We start from the raw sequence: 19203 nt of genomic DNA, 5'->3' as shown, positions 1-19203 counted from the left end.
ATCTGTGAGTGCAGTAAAGGCCACAGCAGAGCTGTCCAAGCCCAGCACTCCATCCTACTAGTAAAAGACAGTATTGGAAACAGCAAAGGTTTCTCCTTCCTCCTCCCTTGGACCCACTCTCTCCTCCTTCTCGGGACCCACTCAGTTCAGGGAGTGAGCCCTGCCTTGTGACTTTCCTCGAGGACTCAGAAAGGCCCACACCCACGATCCACCTCCTCTGGCTTGCTTCACCTCCCCCACGCACTCTCCGATGTTGGCAGCCACTTCACATCCACACCATGCAATTTAGTTCTTGATTACATACTGTCAAGTGCGCTGACAATTATATCACAGGTGTTAGTCAGTCTTGCCTTCGCTAGGAGAAGCTCCTGGAAAGGTACTTCTCACTGTCAGCAGCTCCTAGCAATGTGCTTTGCTCATAGCAGGTGCTCAATAGGTAAACACTCGACTTTCTATCAAGTCTGCCCCTGTGGGGGTGGTGAGCAGACTCAGACAACAAACCCACCGCAGGCCAAGCTCTGAGCTGGGGCTGGGCCCCTGGCTTCCCTGAGGTGTCCTGCAAGGCAGTGATGTCAATGCCCATGGCCTGTCTGGAAGGCCCCTCTGGCCTCTCCTAACCCTTGTAAATTCGGTTTCTTTGGGACTCCCTCCTCCCGAATCCCTTCAACTACCCCTCTTTGAATTTAATTTGAGGCATTTGTGAAGTGTATTTTTCTCTCTCCATTGCTGCTGCAGAGCACAGTTTTCTGGCATTTAAAATGGCAGGGTGGATGAATGAACTGCTGGACTAGCAGGTGGGTGAGTAGGACAATGGGTGAATAAAAGGATGAACCGGGTATGTCCTGGAATGTCATCCTCCAGGGGACAGAGATTCCTACTTGCTCAAGACCACCCTGGAATTCCATTGACTCCACAGAGTGAAATTCTTTTCAAGATCATTAAAAAAAAAAATCAATAGCTTGGAAACTAAGACATTTAGGAACATGTAATCAAACTATAGCAAGACACTTACAAGGGCAGCTCTAGAATTTGGCACACACAAATGTACTCATGTATATCTAGGTGCTAGGTAATATGTTTTTTGAAATGTTCAATGTTTTTATTCACTATCTATATTAGAGGTCCATTACTTCCCACGAAGGAAAGCAAAGTATGTCCGCTATCACCATCAGTGTTCTTTAACCTTGAACTTGAAGGAAGTGTTTATAGAAAACACTTAGGCTGGGAGGGCTCTAAGATCCTGTGCAGTTTCTCAACTTCGGCTGCATGTTTAAATTACCTGGGGAGGCTTTGAAAAGCCTTGATGCCCAGTGAGCACTTCACATCTATTACATTAGAATCTCTGGAGATGGGACCAGGCAATGGTAGATTTTTCCTTTTTCAAACACTTTTTTTCTTTTTAAGTCTTTTCTTTTTATTTCCTTTTATGGTTTGGCATCCCTATTTTTAAAGCGCCCCAAGTGATTCTCAAGCGCAGCCAAGGCTGGCCACGGCTGTAACCCACATGCAGCTGAGACTAATAAAAAGACTTACCATGCACACGTGAGGGTTTTATGTTCCCTGGAAGAGTCAGGTCTGCAACCAGCCCGGATCCTCACTCTGATCCCTCCCTGTCATCTCCGACTTCTACCCGGATTCTGTCTTGGCAGTCAAGAATGCCTCATACGCTGTGTCCATGAGGATCCAAGTTCAGGTGAACTACACTATCATTTTGTGAAAGCTGTACTTTCCACTCAAGAACTTCTGTGCTTAAAAAGGAGTTCCAGGAATTGAGAAAAGCAGATAGTTGAAATAAATACTGAAGCGGTTGCAAACCACTCTGAACCAGAATTGCCATTCCCCCAAATCACAGGAAAGTTGAGAAACGACGAGCTGCATGCCCCTCCTCTCAGGGCAGGGAACAGGCTCCCAGATATTTTGTGTGTGCATCTGACTGCTGCGGGGTAAAAACGCGGACCACAGTTGGCCCGGGGAGTCCTAGCACTCCCTACTGCAGCAGCTTTGAATAAGCACCTGCCTTTAACCTTCTGTTTCTGCTTTGACAGTTTGGTTTGTGGGCTGGATCATTTCATGGAACCATTTGGAAAATCAGTGTCTGGGGACACACACCGAAAGAGTTTCTTTTCCTGGAATTTGGCAGCAGCTGGGGGTAAAGGAGGACCCAGGAGGGCAGATCTCACTGTCTTCCATTCCCACCCATTAACTCCTCCGATGCGCTCTACCTGGCAGGGCTTTAGCGGTGGGTTGAACCAAAAGACAGTCACACAACACGAGTGCGTTGCAGTTATGTATTCAGTTTCCTACGCGCTAGAATATCTAGAATAACAGGGGGCCTAGGAAGGGGACGAGAAAAACACTGGAAGAACTAACTACCTGGCTGGAGAAACTGACTTCTACTACGTGATGGCTTCCTACGCTTTACAAAATCATCTTCCTACAGGAAAATCGGCTCCCGCAGGGATAGCACGGGTTGCAAGGGTCACATGGGCTACAGGGGCTGCAGGGGCTACAGGGGCTGCAGGGGCTGCAGGGGCTGCAGGGGTTGCAGGGAGACGTGCAGGGGTAGCACGGAGACTCGATCTTGACGCAGCTGCCGAGCCCGTAGGAGTAGGTGACGTCCTTCTCGTCCACACAGGGGGGCAAGCTGAACTCTTTGCAGATGTTCATGTAGCTGTACTTTTTCGACCCCAGGCAGTCGTACCTGTTCTCCCTCTCAGCTGACACGCACACCTTTCCGTCCTTCACTCGAACTTTCACTTGATCAGGTTCAAAGCCGCACACGTTCACCGAGCCTAAAACGTTACTGCTACAGCAAGAGGAGGCCAGAATTCTATTGGTGGTTCTTCTCAGCCTGAAATGGAGAAGATGGGGAGGGCGGGAGAAAGAAGCTCAGGCCTCAGAACTCAGACACAGCTTGAGAAGCAATATTTCGGTCTCTAGGGTTTTTTTTTTTTTTTCCTTTTTAAATAGTGAAAGTAAACGCTAATTATTATGAAAAATCAAACTTTGCGGAAGTGCATGAAGTGAAAAATAAAAGGCCCCCTGTGTAAATCACATTCCTCACAGGTAAACCTCTGTTAATAATGGATAGATGCTTGGCCTTCCAGGTCTTTTTCTTGCATTTAAATCCCAGCTCCTCCTCTTATTAGTTAAGGAAACTTGGCAGGTCCCTTAACCTCTCTGTGCCTCAGTTTCCTCATCTGTAAAATGAAAATAGTAACAGTACCTACCTGATGGTATTGGAGGGTTTGATGAAATTACGTATTTATTTTGCTTACCATTTTTTTGGTGCTTTATAAACCCTGCTTCGTTATGACTGTGATCATTATTATTACTACTATTACCTGTAGACCCTTTGAGTTTGTTTTTTTAAGGAGATTCAACTAGTTATATACCATTTAAAATTGGCACTTTAATGACGACTGTCATCCCCAGAGTCCAGCACTGGACCATCACACAGTCTCAGCCTGAACACTCCCAGCAACAAACCACCAGGCAGGCGACTAGGGCCTGGCTATGTCTCCTCCCGGCTGAGGCTGCTCCAGACTTTGAATGGCTGGCCCCAGGATGGTGTCAGCTTGGAGGGCAGCTGGATCCTACCAGCTTGCAAAGGTTGGTTGTGGACAGCCATTCCTACCTCCTCATCCAGTGACTTCATGTTGATAGCTTGAAATCTATCATGGTGAGAATATGTACACCATGGAACTCGGTAAATACCACACATCCAGGGTTTTTTTCTTCCCTACACTCAGCTGATACTGCTTGTGGCCCCTGAAACAAGCTAACACAGATCTCCATGGTTCCTACAGAACTGCCTTTTTCTGCTCAGCAGTCCTGTGTATGAATCCTTAGTAATAAAACAACAATAACAACAGCTCACATGAATAGATCACATAGATACATCAAGAGGCAGTAAAGTGAAGTGCTTAAGGGCACAGGCTCTGTAACCATACTATTTAGGTTCAAATCTTGGCTCTGCCATGTGAACAAGTTACTGAATCTCTATGCCTCAGTTTCCTCATCTGTAAATTTGAGAACTACTTCTGGGCTGTTGTGAGGCTTAAATTCGTTAATGAGGGAAAAGTATTTATAATAGTGCTTGGCACATGATTAAGATCTTGAATTTTGTCTTTTTTATCCCCTACAATGTTCCACGGAGAGTGCTAAAGTGTTAATTAAAGGCATTGTTTCATTTCATCTTCACAGTAACCCATCAATGCAGTTGTAATTATCACCATTCTACAGATGAGGAGAAGGCAAAGGTGGTGAATAGCAGAGTCTGGATTCAAATTCAGGCTTGTTAATGCCAAGATTATGATTTGAACCCTCTGTTAGACTCAGCTGGCTGAATCCTGTGTGCCCCGCCTGCCCCAGGCTCCATCTTCTATTTGCCTGATCCTTCCAAAGACAACCTAAAGCTCTGAAATGAAATGGTCTTCTTTTTATTCCTTAACTTAAAAAAAAACAACCAAAAAAAAAAAACCACCTGTGTCCTAAGAGATACTCCTGGCGAATCTTCCATCTCTCGGTCTCCAGAAGAAGGCCTTGGAGGCTATGATTTCTAGAACTTCTTCCAGTTTGGGTTATTGGTTTGAGATACATTTTTAAGTCTTTTTATGTTGAACTTTGTTCACACTCTTACTTCTCTTTGTTACATAACTACAAGTTCATTGTGGAAAACTTAGAAAATACAGTTGAATAAAAAGATGGTATTATTTTTAAATACCCATAATTTTATATAACATTTAACATTTGGGCGTTAGACTTTCTTCTGTATGCATGTGTCTGTATATCTATTTCTACATACATATAGAGAGAATTTTGTGTGTGTTCTGATGAAATCATGCTATAGTATTGCTTTCAATCTATACTTTTTACTTGATTAGCCCTAACATGATTGATTGAACAACAATATGAGCCCTTGCACTGAAGGTTATAAACTGAGGCTCTTAGTAACTAATTCCAAAATGGTCAAATAGGATGCTGTCCTAGAAGATGCTGAGTCCAACAGAAAATTTATTCAAGGCACGTAGAGAACTGTGACTGTCATTCAGCTCCATTTCTACCCCTGGCCCCAAGGAACCCAGGGCAGAGGGTAAATGGGGCCTAGACATCTTTCATGCCCTGGGTGTGCCAGGGTACCCAAAGGCCATACTGAGAAGAAAGGATGACAAGTGGGCTGACTTTAAAATCTGTAACTATCTCTGTGAGAACAATGAGAGAACAAGCACTCTGTCTCCCTGGATGAGCAGAAAATAGACACAGAGAGGCACCACGGCCCCTGTGGAGGGACCACAGGCTTGAAGCCCCAATGGCCAAAGCCAAGAGGGAAGCACTGAGCAGACGAGCGCCCTAGGTCTCTCAAGACCTCCCGCGGTGCATGTGTGGCAGAGTCACGCTCTTCTGTTCAGCTCAGACCTTCCGGTCGGAGACGAGAAGCATCAAATCCCACCATCGAGGCCGGGCTGAGCCTCACAAAGGACAAGGGCTGCCAGCAGGATTGCTAGACTGGCGATGGCCATGACTGCTTCTCCCTAAGCCCTCAGGTTCTCTGTGGGAGGTAGATCTGGGCGCCAGATCGGCAAGCCACAGCTCACTTCCAGACCCATCTAGCAACCTGAGTCGTGGGGTACAGTTTCACGGATTTTATTGCTTCGATTCCCCCTCTTCCTCTGTTCCCATCACTCTATCTCCTTGGCCTGTAGCAGCTGCCTAGGAGTCTCTCCTATGTGGGTCTTCAGAAAATGGCCTAACAAGTCTTGGAAAGGTCAGGTTTCTTCTTCTGTTTGCTTCTAGGCCAGGGGTTATCGGTGGGCATGTGTGGATTTAGGAGAAATTGTCAGAGCGGCATCAGACTCCATTCTGAACTTGCAACATGACTCCTGTCTAGCGACGTACCCATCGCCTCACATAGGATTTTCCATGGCTCTGCGGGGATCGCCTTCTTACTTACCATGAGGGTGGAGTTTAGCCACAGTAAACATGGGGACACGGCCACTGTGGTTTGTGGCAGAAGCCTCTTGGGAAAGCTGGGGTAAGGCGAGTGCACAGCCAGGGTCTCTGTGCGCTCCCTCCCCACTGATGCTGAATTTCACCTGAATGCACCAGCAAGTTCTGCGCTGTGACACATCCTGCCCACAGCAGTGATGAGCGATAGAGCAAGCCATCTTCACAAGATATAAGCCAGGTTCAGCCTGGTGATGAATACATTTAGGAAGATGTCAAAAGGCCTATCTTTACCCGAGAGCAAAGCGAAGTAGGCTTTCCTCTAGTCATCCTTGAAGTACTTTGTTTTCTCTCCCAACTTAGACCCCTTCCTAAGACCTATTAAACTGCATTTCTCCCCTTTTCTCTTTCTTCCCTTCATGGTTGATACTGAGGAGCAGTGTCACCTGCGGGAGCAGAGTAGCACAATGCAGGTGCATCCAAGTCCCCAACAGAACTTGTCCCCTGCCCAGAGTTTCTGACTCAGCAGGTTGGCCAGAGGAGCTGAGAGTTTACATTTCTCCTGAGCTCCAGGTGGTACTCTCACTGCCGGCCCAGAGGCCACTGTGAGAGCCACTGAGCAGACTCAGCAAGCCTGGCTTTGAGCTCGGATCTCCCACCTCCCAGCGATCAAGGACATGTCCGCTAAGTCTGCCTTGCTATCTGTAAGATGGCCAAGATGGTACAAGGATGAATGAAATGAAGTAGAAGTTTGAGGGACATAATTTTCACTCAATAAAGGGTAAGTTTATCAGGCTGTACTAAGCTCCGCTTTACACAGACTTTCCCAAAGTCTGAGGCTTTAAGTGACCAAACCCCAAGTCCTGTATCATGAAACGAGGTCAAACTAGCTAGTAGACATGCACTTGGCCTAGATGGGCAGCAGCTCCTACCCCTGCCGTTCTGGGGTGACTGGACTCTGAGACCTGTGAGTATGGAGAGATTGTGATCAGAGGGGACCGCGAGAACCAGCTGGCTTCCACGGAGGGAAGAAGGAGAGCTCTCCCCTCAGGGGAAAGCCAACCTTCACCAGCCATAAAGCCACCAGGCTTCCCTTCTTTAACTGGGCCACGGCTTCTGAGTCAGCGAGTGGGGGATGAGATTTCCCTAGGGCTTAGAACTGGGCCAGGCACCGCCAACGTGGCAAAGGAGTCCCCCCGCGGGGGATGACGCTCATCAGCCTCAGGATGAAGAGTGAGTCAGTGAAAACCTCATTCTCAGAGTGTGAAGGGGTAAAGCAGAAAAGGAATGAGAAAGCAGATTTTGGGGGGTTTTCAGAAGATGAGGTGCCCCTCGCGTGGGAATCTTCAAGGGAATTTTTGTTGAGACTCAGGCCAAGCACCGGGGTGAGTGGAGGGAAGTACAGTCTCAGGACCAGTTTCCTGTGTCAAGAAAGGGTGCAGGGTCGAGGCCACTGAGGTATGGGGACAAATCAAGGATCATTTATCCCTAAAGACTACTGCCAGGAGTCAGGGTGGCAACGGGGCATCATTGTTAGCTAATAAGCTCCCACAGGGAGGGCTGAGTGGGGCTGGCTCTTGTTTCTCCCACTTCAGTACAGAGGACAGGAGCCCATGAGTGTGGCGGTAGGTGACGGGCCCACCAAGACAGGTTTGTGGCACAGCTTATTGCAAAGGAAACCAAATTTTCAGTTACCTCAGCCCTTCTAAATCCAGAAGAAGAGGGGAGAGTCGGAGAAACGGTTAGTATGTGCTTGCTGTGCAAAAGTTCATTTTGGGGAAAAGAGAATCTAAAGAAGCTAAGGAAACAAACTATCAACAAATCAACAACAAGTGCTGGTGAGGATGTGGAGAAAGGGGAACCCTCCTGCTCTGCTGGTGGGAATGCAGACTGGTGCAGCCACTATGGAAAACAGGATGGAGAGTCCTCAAGAAATTAAAAATGGAACTGCCTTTTGACCCAGCTGTCCCACTTCTAGAAATATATCCCAAGAATTTCAAAACACTAATTCAGAAGAAGATATGCACCCCTATGTTCATTGCAGCATTGTTTACAATAGCCAAGGTCTGGAAACAGCTGTCCAGCAGTGGATGAGTGAATAAAAAAGTTGTGGTATATTTACAGAATGAAATACTATGTGGCTGTAAAAAAGAATGAAATCTTACCTTTTGCAACAGTATGGATAAACCTGGAATTATTATGCTAAGTGAAATAAGCCAGGCAGAGAAAGACAAATACCAGATGATCTCACTTATATGTGGGATCTAATGCACACAATAAACTGAGGAACAAGATAGAAACAGAGGCTGGGTCACAGGGAACAGATGGACAGCTGTCAGAGGGACAGGAGGAAAGAGGATGGGATCAAAGGAGGCGAAGGAGGAGGCAAAACATATATATATATATATACATGGCACATGTACGCAGACAACAGGGTCGCAGTAGCCGAGGAAAAGGGGAGGGAGTGGGGGTGGAAAGAGACTTTGCTTTGAGTGGGCAGGGGGCAGGATGCGCCATGTCAATGGTGCTATATTGAGTTGTACACTTGAAAAATGTATAGTTTGGTGAACCATATCAACCCAATAAATGAAAACAAACAAAAGATATAAAAGTACTTACATGGGTCTCTACTAAGGAAGATAGTGCCAGTGTGTCTCTTGAAGCAGCTGCTCAATAAACAATGGAAATGGATTGGACCTTCCATACGCAGTTTAAAAAAATACAACCCCCACATGCACACAAACATGCACACACACAGATGCAGGCACGTACATCAATCAAGTAATGTACACTCAGCCATGCTTAAGACATGCATAGGGGGAATGAAATTGTTGGCCAAGCCTTCTATCAGTTATTAAAGAGCACCCAGAGACAGAGCAGACTGACTCCCCCACAGGAAAACAATTCCAATGGGGCCGTGGCAACTGCAGAGCAGAGTTGCCATGAGAATGTTACTTTCTGGTTTAGCACAGAACCTTCTGGACAACACAGCCTGGCATCTGAAAGGACCTGTCACAACCTAAGCAAACTGCTAGCATTCAGTAAAGGAATAAAAGGTCATGTGAATATGATTCCTATACTCAAAAGGCCTCGGGCAATGTTTCACACCAAAAATTGTTTAAACAATTCAATGAATATGTTACTTCTGTATCTATTTAGTCATGGATTGGGAGTTAGCTGAGAGATCAGAAAAAAGAGGCATTGCTCTGGAAGAGAAAATATTCAGAGTGAGAGTCTTCTGGGATTGGGGCTAGATAAAGGTTAGACATTTTCATCCACATTCAGGAAAATTAAATATAGGTTTGCAGGTGACACTAAGCCCTTCTGGACAGTGAAATGTCAAGCTGTCTGAAGCAGCGCAGGAAGGTTGCACAAGGTGGTATGTATGTTCTGGAAGAAAAGTGTCTGAGAGAAGATACGAGAGGGAAAGTCTGAGGTCATTTCTAAGATGGATCTATCACTTCAGAGATGTGGGAATTCCTGTAAAAATATCACCAGCTTCATGTACTGCTGCAGGTACAGAAAAAAATGAGCAAAAATCCAGACATTGTCAGAGGAGCTGTCTATCACAAACCATGGAAAGCATTACCTCGTGTATAAACCACTGCTGAGAATAAATTTGAAATTATGTTTACCACACACCAAGAAATAGGGCCCCCTGGAGGAGTCAGAGGGTTCATGTCCTCTGGTAACGGACAGAAGCATTCTCCTCTGGAGAGTCTGGAGAGTAGGGGCAGCCAGGAAACTAAGGCTGGAAGGACTTGGATCGAAAGAAATCAGGTACTCAAAGGTGTAGGGAGAGCGGACACAGATCTACTCACCCTTCGTTTAGACCAAATATTACAAAAGAATCCTTAACTTAATGTGTGTAATTTTTGTTAACTTGACACGCTAAGAAGTAAAAATAAAAATTAGTTCAAATTGAGTGTAGATGAGCTTATAGACAGCAGGCTCATCCCAGACTATGAAGGAAGGTTTGTTCCTGACCTTTGGTAACTGATGACCTGGACAATAATTACCTTATTGCCCTTTCTAGGGAAACATCACTGTCATTGTTGTCAAGGGTTTTTCTCTGTTCCTCTGCGTCTCCCTGCCTATCTATCTATCTATCTATCTATCTATCTATCTACGACTATCTATTAATTTAACATCAGGATAGGACACTGTTGTTTAAAGCTACAAACTTGCAATTAGAAATAAGTTCTAGAGATCTAATATTAGTACAGTATAGTGGGTATAGACAATAATATCATATTAGAATCATCAACTCTGTTAAGGGACTAGAACTTAATTATTCAAACCACTAAAATAAAATCATAATTATGTAATGTGATAGAAGTGCTAATTATATAAATGTATAAAATTAACATTGTACACCTTAAATTTATACAATGTTATACATAAAATATAGTTCAACAAAAACATGTATCATCTATTTGTGCACATCTTTAAAAATAGCATTTTAAATAGTTTTTCTGCAACTCACTTTTTCACTTAGAACATCCATACAGAAAATAATACCTCATCGATCATTGTTACATCTACATTATCATTCCGACGTATGGATGGACCAGAATTCATTTCACCAGAGGACCGTGCTTTCAACCATTTTTTTTTTTCAACAATAGTAACAGACTAAATGGCATACATAGAAAGTAAAAAAGAAAAGCTTTGGCCCTGGCCAGTTGGCTCAGCGGTAGAGCGTCGGCCTAGCGTGCGGAGGACCAGGGTTCGATTCCCGGCCAGGGCACACAGGAGAAGTGCCCATTTGCTTCTCCACACCTCCGCCGTGCTTTCCTCTCTGTCTCTCTCTTCCCCTCCCGCAGCCAAGGCTCCACTGGAGCAAAGATGGCCCGGGCGCTGGGGATGGCTCTGTGGCCTCTGCCTCAGGCGCTAGAGTGGCTCTGGTCGCAACATGGCGACGCCCAGGATGGGCAGAGCATCGCCCCCTGGTGGGCAGAGCTTTGCCCCATGGTGGGCGTGCCGGGTGGATCCCGGTCGGGCGCATGTGGGAGTCTGTCTGACTGTCTCTCCCTGTTTCCAGCTTCAGAAAAATGAAAAAAAAAAAAAAGAAAAGCTTTCTCCAGGCCAGAAAGAAAAATGTGATCAAACAAAAAAATTTTAAATAACTTTTAAATTTTCTCAATTCAATTAAAGCCCTTTTCTCTCTGTCCTGAAAGCTGAGAACTCTCCAAGTCCTGCAGTTTATGTGCACAAGTCTTGAGGGAGAGGCCACCATAGTACATCCGATTCCAGATGAATTTTAAGTCTTTGTTTGAAGCTGGAGAATGGGAGGAAGTTTTCCTACAAAACCCATAAATGCCTCTATTGTTCAATTTGCTCCCCTGCTCTTAAAGCCTCTGGCTAACAGTAAGGATTTGATCAATTATTATTACTTCTCCTGCAGTCATTTCTGTAAGTCCAAATACACTCAAAACGCTTTATTCATAACCAGGAAAAGTGTGTAGTTCGCTGCTTCCAATAGCTTTTTAATGACATCCCCTGTTTTTTTTCCCTTATTAGAGCCATATTATTTATCATGTTGGCACTCCTGCTATAAAGCAACAACAACCCTGCCAATTGACATGATTATATTGCCTTTTGAGAATCTTATAATTCCCGTCACAGACCTATTTGCTCTTCTTTTCTTAAATCTTTGCTAAGCCACTGGAGTCATTCATCTCAAACCCTCTTCATCTTTGTTCAAGTATCAATTGTCACATCCCCCTCCCCCATTCCAACTTATCAGGCTAATAATCTACCACCCATAAAAACCTTAAAAAGTTCTTTTACTTGGCAAGCTCTCTCTTCTCATCTTCTATGGCTCTAATGGCTTTCCTCTCCAAACTTCTGAGAGATGGTCGCAGACAGTAAAGCTTGACATCACACAGGCAGCACGGGTAGAGGTCGCAGAGCCCGCAGGAGCGCGACCGCTTGGAGTAGCACATGCAGTAGGGGTAGGGGTGCAGGTCGCAGCAGCAGTAGGGGTGCATGTACAAGTCACACAGGCACCGTGAGCTGAGTTCGTCGATGCATCTCAGTTGCCTCAGTTCTCTGTCCACCTTCTTTATGTCCCTTCTAACGCTGTCCAAAAGACAACTCAGTGCAGCCATGACGGTCACACCTTATTGTTCTGTGAGTACCTTTGGGAAATGGCACCCAGGGGAAAAAATTGTTCTAAGCTCGTCTCAGAAGCTTCCTTTAAAAATAAATGAGGCACACATGTTTCGCTTACTTTAAAGCTTGTGTTCTGTGACCTCACCACCCTCTAAGTGTGTCATAATCTTTGGGTTGCCATGTGAATCGCACACAGGCAGGGTCTCCAGTGACCCTCCTTAGAGGGATAAAGCTACTCTCAGAACTATACTGATGTTGAGATTTCACTCACCTTGAAGTTAGATGCCCCCCCCCCCAAGCATTCAGGGTTCATGGGGTAACCTTTAATGTCCTTGGCTATGTGTGTGTGCCCTGAGGACTGGCCACGCTGTGAAGACCTTAGTGTGGATGATGGAAGAGCTGCCTGGTTCCTTCTCTATGCTCTTCTAGCTTTGCTGGCCTTGATTCAAGCTTAGTCTTGCCCCTCACACTCTGGGATTCATTCTGGCTCCCAGTCTCTTTATATGTAGAATATAAAGCACTTTCCCATGCTTCTCCTTACAAAGTCATGCTCGTGTCAGCCTTTATTCTTGACCACCTGAGCCCCAAGCCTCTGCATCCTGCCTTTCTTTACCATCTGGAGTCCTGGCTATCCTGGGGCAGAGTTCTCCTGTGGTCAAGGTTCTGTTCTTAAGTGCCCATCTCTCCATGCTCAGGGTCCCATCCTTGGCCCCCACTGCCCAGCAACTACACCTCTGGTCTTGTATCCAAGCCTCCAGATGCCTTGTCTGGAGTGCTTCCTTTTTTTTTTTTTTTTTTAATTTATTTTGTGGCAGAGACAGAGAGAGTCAGAGAGAGGGACAGACAGACAGGAAGGGAGAGAGATGAGAAACATCAATTCTTTTTTGCGGTTCCTTAGTTGTTCATTGATTGATTTCTCATATGTGCCTTAACCGAGGGGCGACAGCAGACCAATTGACCCCTTGCTCAAGCCAGCGACCTTGGGCTCAAGCTGGTGAGCTCTGCTCAAACCCAACGAGCCAGCGTTCAAGCCGGTGACCTCAGGGTCTCGAACCTGAGTCCTCCGCGTCCTAGTCCGACACCCTATCCAGTGCGCCACCACCCGGTCAGGCTGGAGTGCTTCCTTGATATTCTCGTAGCCAACTTCCGGCAGCCCTCACGTGGGCAGGCTTCCTGTGCTCGCAGCCGGATCAGCGCGCGGGATCTCAGCAGCCTCCGCCCTGGCTGGAGCATGGGGGCCTTTCCCCTCCAACTGCTATCCAGCTCTCACACCCCCTTTTTATGGCCTCAGACACGGGGTCCTTGAGGACAAGTGGTTGGATGTGACACTGGAGAAGGAGACAGGGACAGCTTTGAGGGACTTGTGGGCCAGCTAAAGAGTTTGAACTTTACGGTATTTTGAACAGAATGAAGATTCACCGATTTTCCTTTTTTGTTGAGAGAAGTTGTAAAGTCAGTCTGACAGCCGTACTGAGGGTACGTGGAGAGGAGACAGCGGTAGAGGCGGCTTCTGCTGGGTGGCGGGAGACAGCCAACGCCTAGACTGGGAGCCCCAGACAGAGGGCTGCAAGACAGAAGCCCATGGAATCACTGTGCACACACCCCCAGGCCCCATCCAACCCATTCCCCATGTGGCGCCTAGAGTGATTTTCATATTCAATCGGTCGTTCTGTAACCCTGCCTCCCCAAAAGTTTTCAATGCCCTTTCTGTCTTTTTAAAGGAGCCAAAATCCTCACAAGGTGCTGAGCAATAAGGCCTCTACCTACCTCTTCAGTCTCCCCTCCATCATTGTTCCTGTAATTCATTATGCCTGAGTCACAGGGGCCTTCCTTGAAGTCTCACTCACTCCATCTCATTCATTTAGGACTTGTGGGCATTCCGATCTGTCTGCTTAGAAATTGAACTCCCATATCACGTTCTTGATCTAGTTAACTCCCAATGCATTCTTTTGATCTCGTCTTAAATTTCCGTTCCTTAAACTAACCACTCATATAACTCTGCATGTTTCTTTCACACCATCATTTATGTTTCCCTAACTATAAAGGCAGAGACCTTAAAGGTAGGGACCTTGTCTTTTTTTACTCACCATTAGTTACCTACCTATGTACTAGGGGCACATACTAGAGGCTTCAGATATATCAACTGAATGACCAAATTAGTGAATTAAACAGAAATAAATGAATAGCGTGAGGATAGAGGGAGAGCTTGGCAGAATCATGGTGCCAAGAGTATGTTTGGGGGACATGCTGAACTTGAGGAGTGTGTGACAACTTTAAAGTAGAAATGTGTGGCAGCCTGTGGATGATTAGGTGTGGAACTTGAGGGAAAGCTGGACTAGAAATGTAAACTCAAGAGCCACATTTTCATAGGTAGTTGGAACCCTGGAGTGCGCAAGATCATTTAGGAGAAAGAATAGACTGAAAAAAAGAAGAGGATGGAGGCAGACTTCTGAGGAACAATAATAAGAAATGAGAAGTAAAGGCGCTCATGAAAGGCTCATAGAAGGAGAATCAGAGGGGTAAGAGCCCCTACACCACAGTCCCATACTGTACCAGTAGTTCAAGCCCCTCCTTCCCCGGTGGACCCCAGCCTTGACCCAGGGGCCCCTTCCTGTGAGGTGAAGTTTCCCTTGGTGGTATTAAAATGGGAAGCTGGCCCTCAAGTCACATAGGATGATGAGTTCAAGCAACAAAGATGAATAATACTCCTCTACAGGCAAATGAAATCTTTCAAGGGTGAGTCCACCTAATTCTGAGAGTGGCCTCTGTTGACAGGAATATGACCTACCCTTTCTTGAGAGTTCACTGCAGAGGTTGTACAGGCTTCTCTAGTTCCGAGTGATGGACTTCTGAACTCTTAATATTACCACGAATCCGATCCCTTAGCAAATGTCAGTAAAGGTTAACATAAGCAAGTTCTCAGTTTTAGATTCTTAAATACACAGGTTTGGGAATTTAAGTACCCACATCTGTATATACATGGTACATTATGAAGATGGTTACAGTTTTATTTTAACTAGCTTTCTCCCACAATCCCATTCTTCTAGTGATTTCACTTTTCGTCATGATGCATATTCTTGACATCAATTCAAGTGATTTAACAAAGGTTGTGACTCATTTAAAGATTAGATGGAAAAGTGATCTATTCGTGTCAGAAGGACAATATAGAAGGTAATTAGAACCTGCAGAAACCTACAGGTAATAGAACCTACAGAAATCCATGGTAATGATCTAGAATCACAGTCTCCTGAAACATAAACACAAGGAGCTTCTGTGATTTCTAACATGAAAGTGAGGGGCCCTTTCTTACATGGGACTGTGTTTGTGGAAGTACCTTTCCACCTTGGCTGGTGTCCCGAATGAACCTCTTCTGGGATGGAGGGCAGGCCTTGGCAATTTCCCAGGCTGAGCAAAGTAGATGCTTGATCCCCAAGGTGGTGGAACTATGGGCCCAACGGGGTCTCCTCTGCCTCTTCCACCAGATAGGACAGCTGCACATCTTATCCATTTGCTGGGCCAATGTTACGAGATACTCCTCTAAAAGCTGTTGGTACTTAAACATCAAATACAAAATGGTACACACAATGTGTCCTCAACTCAGTTAACAACAATCCATAGAAGGAGAGAAGAACCCTGAAAAATTAACTGTGGTTATTTCTGAGTGGTGGGATTACAGAAAACTTTTTAAATTCTCTTTTCCAGACTTTGCTGTGATTTCTGAGTTTCTTCAAAAAGGCTATCACCAGTTCCATAATGGAGAACTGTGGCGGTGTGCTCTGTCACACTAACACCTTTGCACCGAATTGCTCAGCCACCTCCGGCTCCTGCCTCTGAAACTGAGGCGGGCTTCAGAGCCATCCCTCTGAGAGCTCTCCCGTGGTGGACATCTAGCGTTTGGCCTGCCCATCATCCATGGCACCTTCCTTTAATAAAAGATCTCCCCTTCTACCCCACCCTCCACCGTTAGATCCCACCGATGAAGTTGACCAGTCAAGGGGCAGGTCCTAACCAAAGCTGGCCAATCTCACTCTTCTGGGAATTTGTTCTTTCACAGAGAGACTGAAGATTGTTGAAACTGATTCAGGCTGAAGCGGACCCTGAAGAGACAATACCTTCGTTTCGGCCCTATTCTGTCATCTTCCAATTGGTTCTTTTTAAACAATTCTTTAAAAGATTGTTTAAAGTTTTATTTACTGATTGATTTTAGAGAAAGAGAGGAAGGGCGAGAGAGGGAAACATTGATCCTCTATGTCACCCAGCCATGCATCCACTGGATGCCTCCTGCGTGTGTCCCAACAGGGAATCAAACGCACAGCCTTGGCGTATCAGGATGACACTCTAACCAACCGAGCTACCCGGCTAGGTTACAGATTGCTTCTTCAGCTTTCTTTTGAGTCTGTGAACTCTTTGTATCCTTCCAATAAACACTTGTTTCTCTTAAGTTCCCATCAGCTTCTGATACTTCTAACTAAACAACAGAGCAGGTATGATAGCCCATCCCCCTGGCCCAGTCCAAGGAGGACCAGTCAGGGCTGAACTTGTAGGTCAGTTGTTACTCCAGGGGACATTGTCCCATTCTAGTGCAGCTCCTCCCTCTGAACCCAGAACTAGCTGCGTCAGGGCCACCATTCCTGAAGGCCCTGGGGGTACAGGACAACAGTGGGGGAAATGTCTGAAAACACCCTAACCATGGGCTGCCCCCAAGGCAAGAGAGGCTTCACTGGAATCAGAATCTCAGGACTTTAGTTTTGGAAAACCCAAGTTAACCAGACTTAAGAGGAATTCTCTGCTCAAGCACCAGGGCAGAGAAGCAGGGAGGAACTGGGGGCTTGTGTGTGGGGTGAGGGGCCCATTGACTGGTCTAGAAGGACCAGTTCTCTTATGACCAATCACACTGTTTCATCTTTTATCTCCTTCTGCTAACAAATACCTCCCTGCTCAGTGAGGCGAGGGAGAAAGAGGAGGAGGGTGTCGGTAGATGACTCTTACGCCTGCACCCCGCAGGAGTGAACTCGGGGTCCCAGTTGCTGCAGTGGCAGGTTGCTCTTGGCTGGCAGGGTCTGAAAGAGCATCTCAAGAGGTGTTTTCCTCTTTCTTTCAGCAAATATGATTATTCAGGTGTTATTGGGAAGGAGTCATGGGAATTTTATATACCAAGTAAATATATATACACACACACACACACATATATATAAGTGAATTTCCTCAATAAGATTTGAAGAGTGGGCGGGGGTGTTAGCGATCACCATCCTGGTTTGCTCGGAATGAATGCTTTTCTGTGATATGAGACTTGAGTGCCAAACTAGGGCAGGAGACACAGGCTGGAAATGGGGGTAGAAATTCAAAGTGCCTGTGGTGGTCCATCCCCAGTGAGCCCAGTTTAAACGGACAGAGTTCCCTTAGTGGGGTACAAACCTGTGTTTCGCCCTCTGGCTCTAAAGGGAGTAAGTAAGCAGTCTTATTACATTTTCTGGATCTTTCATGACGACTGTCGTCTAACCCCTCTTTCTCCCACTCTGTCATAGCTCCACTTAACCCAGCCTCCCCTTTATCGTGAAGTCTCCAAGGAAAATTGTTAGCTTCAACCTGTACTGTTCTTGAGGACAGAGACCGAAAAATGTCCTTAACTTCCTTGAACTTCATCCCAGAGTCATTCAAACATAAGAGCACATTTTCACACCATCTTACGAAAAGAAGGGCTCTCTTCTGCCACAGACGATGTAGCTCGAGGGCGCTGAGAATTTACATCTTCCTACCACCCCCATCCCCCACCATAGCTGCCTAACTCTTGGTAGATGCTTACTTGGATAATTTTGAATATTTCACATTTAATGAGTGCTCGAGCCTCTGCCAGGCTAATCCTCACAATGACCCTCTGAAGTAGGGACTCTTCATCCTCATTTTCAGATAAGAAGACCGAGGCACTGAGCATTTACATGGCAAGTGACAGGGCTGGGGCGCTCCCCACCCCCCCCCACCCCCTCAGTCAGTCTCCAGTCTCCGTCTTTGAAGACCAGTGACCCTTGAGAAGGTAATGTCTCTTTATTCTCATCTTAAAGATGAAAGAAGAATTAGGTTTGAACATTAGGCCTTCCGATTTCCCACTGCTCTCACTGACCACACACCTTCAGGGGCGCGTTGTGCTGTTCAAAGGGAGCGACGCAATTTTCTCCTCTGTGGCACACGGCACGCCTCTGTGCCGCTTGCAGTGGCTTTGGGATGAGGGACGAAGTGCTTCTTCAGCAGCTGGAACCCTCTCTCTGCTCTCAGCAACGGAAGTTTCCCTTTCCCAAAGGAACATTTCTCACCAAGAAATTTTCCCTCACACAGCACGGATAACTTATTTTGTAGAGAAGCAAGAATTTGCTCAGTTAATTCATACCAAGGAAACCGCGTTCCCGCAGAGGAGACCCAGTCTTCCGCCCAGGAAGTGGATTTTCTACCTCCAGCTGGGGTTGCTCTTAACCAGAGGGCATGAAATACAAACTCTCTTTATCCCCAGTGTTCTGGGTGACTCAGCCCTCCAGGGAAATCTCCCTTGGAGGGCGAGGATACATTGAGATCCCTCACTCTTTCTCATCTCCCTGAGAAGCCCAGCAGAAAGCCAGCGAGGAGGGAGTCCCAGTGCCAGAAGCTGGACAGAGGCCAAGCCCCAGGGTCCTGCTGAGCTGAGGGACAGGCCGCTCAGGGAGAAAGGGGACAGAGAGGGACTGTGGTCCTTGTCTTCTTGCTGTCACTCAGCGGTTCTCAAACTTCTTGGTCTCAGGACCACTTTACACTCTGCGTTATGGGAGGACCTCAAAGAGCGTTTGGTTCTGTGGGTTTTATCTATTGCTACTTATCATATTAGAAATTTTACAATGAGACATTTACAGAATATGTAATCATTTAAAAAGAACAATAATGAACACAACAAACTTCTTTATGGGAATTCAGTTTCCAAAAAAAATTTTTTTTTACAACAGTGGCATTGTTTTACAATTTTTACAAAATTTTTTGATGTCCCGGCGTACAGAGCACCTCTGAGACACCTCCTCTGCCGTCGTTCGTTGCACTCTGTCTTCTGTTGCAAAATGTTTGCTTCAAGTGCAGACGAGAATCCAGCCCTGTACAGATGTGCAGCTGGAAAAGGAAGGACCC

General features: G+C 46.1%; 1 protein-coding gene across 1 annotated transcript; it reads right to left on the bottom strand.

Annotated features, from left to right (window-relative positions):
• Nucleotides 1-2418: 2418 nt before the first annotated feature.
• Nucleotides 2419-12059, bottom strand: ODF1 (outer dense fiber of sperm tails 1). The gene is made up of 2 exons (XM_066372483.1): nucleotides 11740-12059; nucleotides 2419-2851 (listed from the first exon to the last, which is right to left on the bottom strand). The coding sequence occupies exons 1-2, from the start codon at nucleotides 12057-12059 to the stop codon at nucleotides 2419-2421; spliced, it is 753 nt and encodes a 250-aa protein (XP_066228580.1).
• Nucleotides 12060-19203: the final 7144 nt, after the last annotated feature.

The sequence above is a fragment of the Saccopteryx leptura genome, chromosome 3 (genome assembly GCF_036850995.1).
Source record: "Saccopteryx leptura isolate mSacLep1 chromosome 3, mSacLep1_pri_phased_curated, whole genome shotgun sequence".
Taxonomy (NCBI): domain Eukaryota; kingdom Metazoa; phylum Chordata; class Mammalia; order Chiroptera; family Emballonuridae; genus Saccopteryx; species Saccopteryx leptura.
This window is presented reverse-complemented; position numbering and strand designations above follow the sequence as displayed.

Coding starts and splice junctions, on each gene's coding strand:
- ODF1 (XM_066372483.1), bottom strand. CDS start 12,059: ATGGCTGCACTGAGTTGTCTTTTGGACAGCGTTAGAAGGGACATAAAG. Junction 2,852..11,739: donor GAGAAGAGAGAGCTTGCCAA/GTAAAAGAACTT, acceptor TCTCCATTTCAG/GCTGAGAAGAACCACCAATA.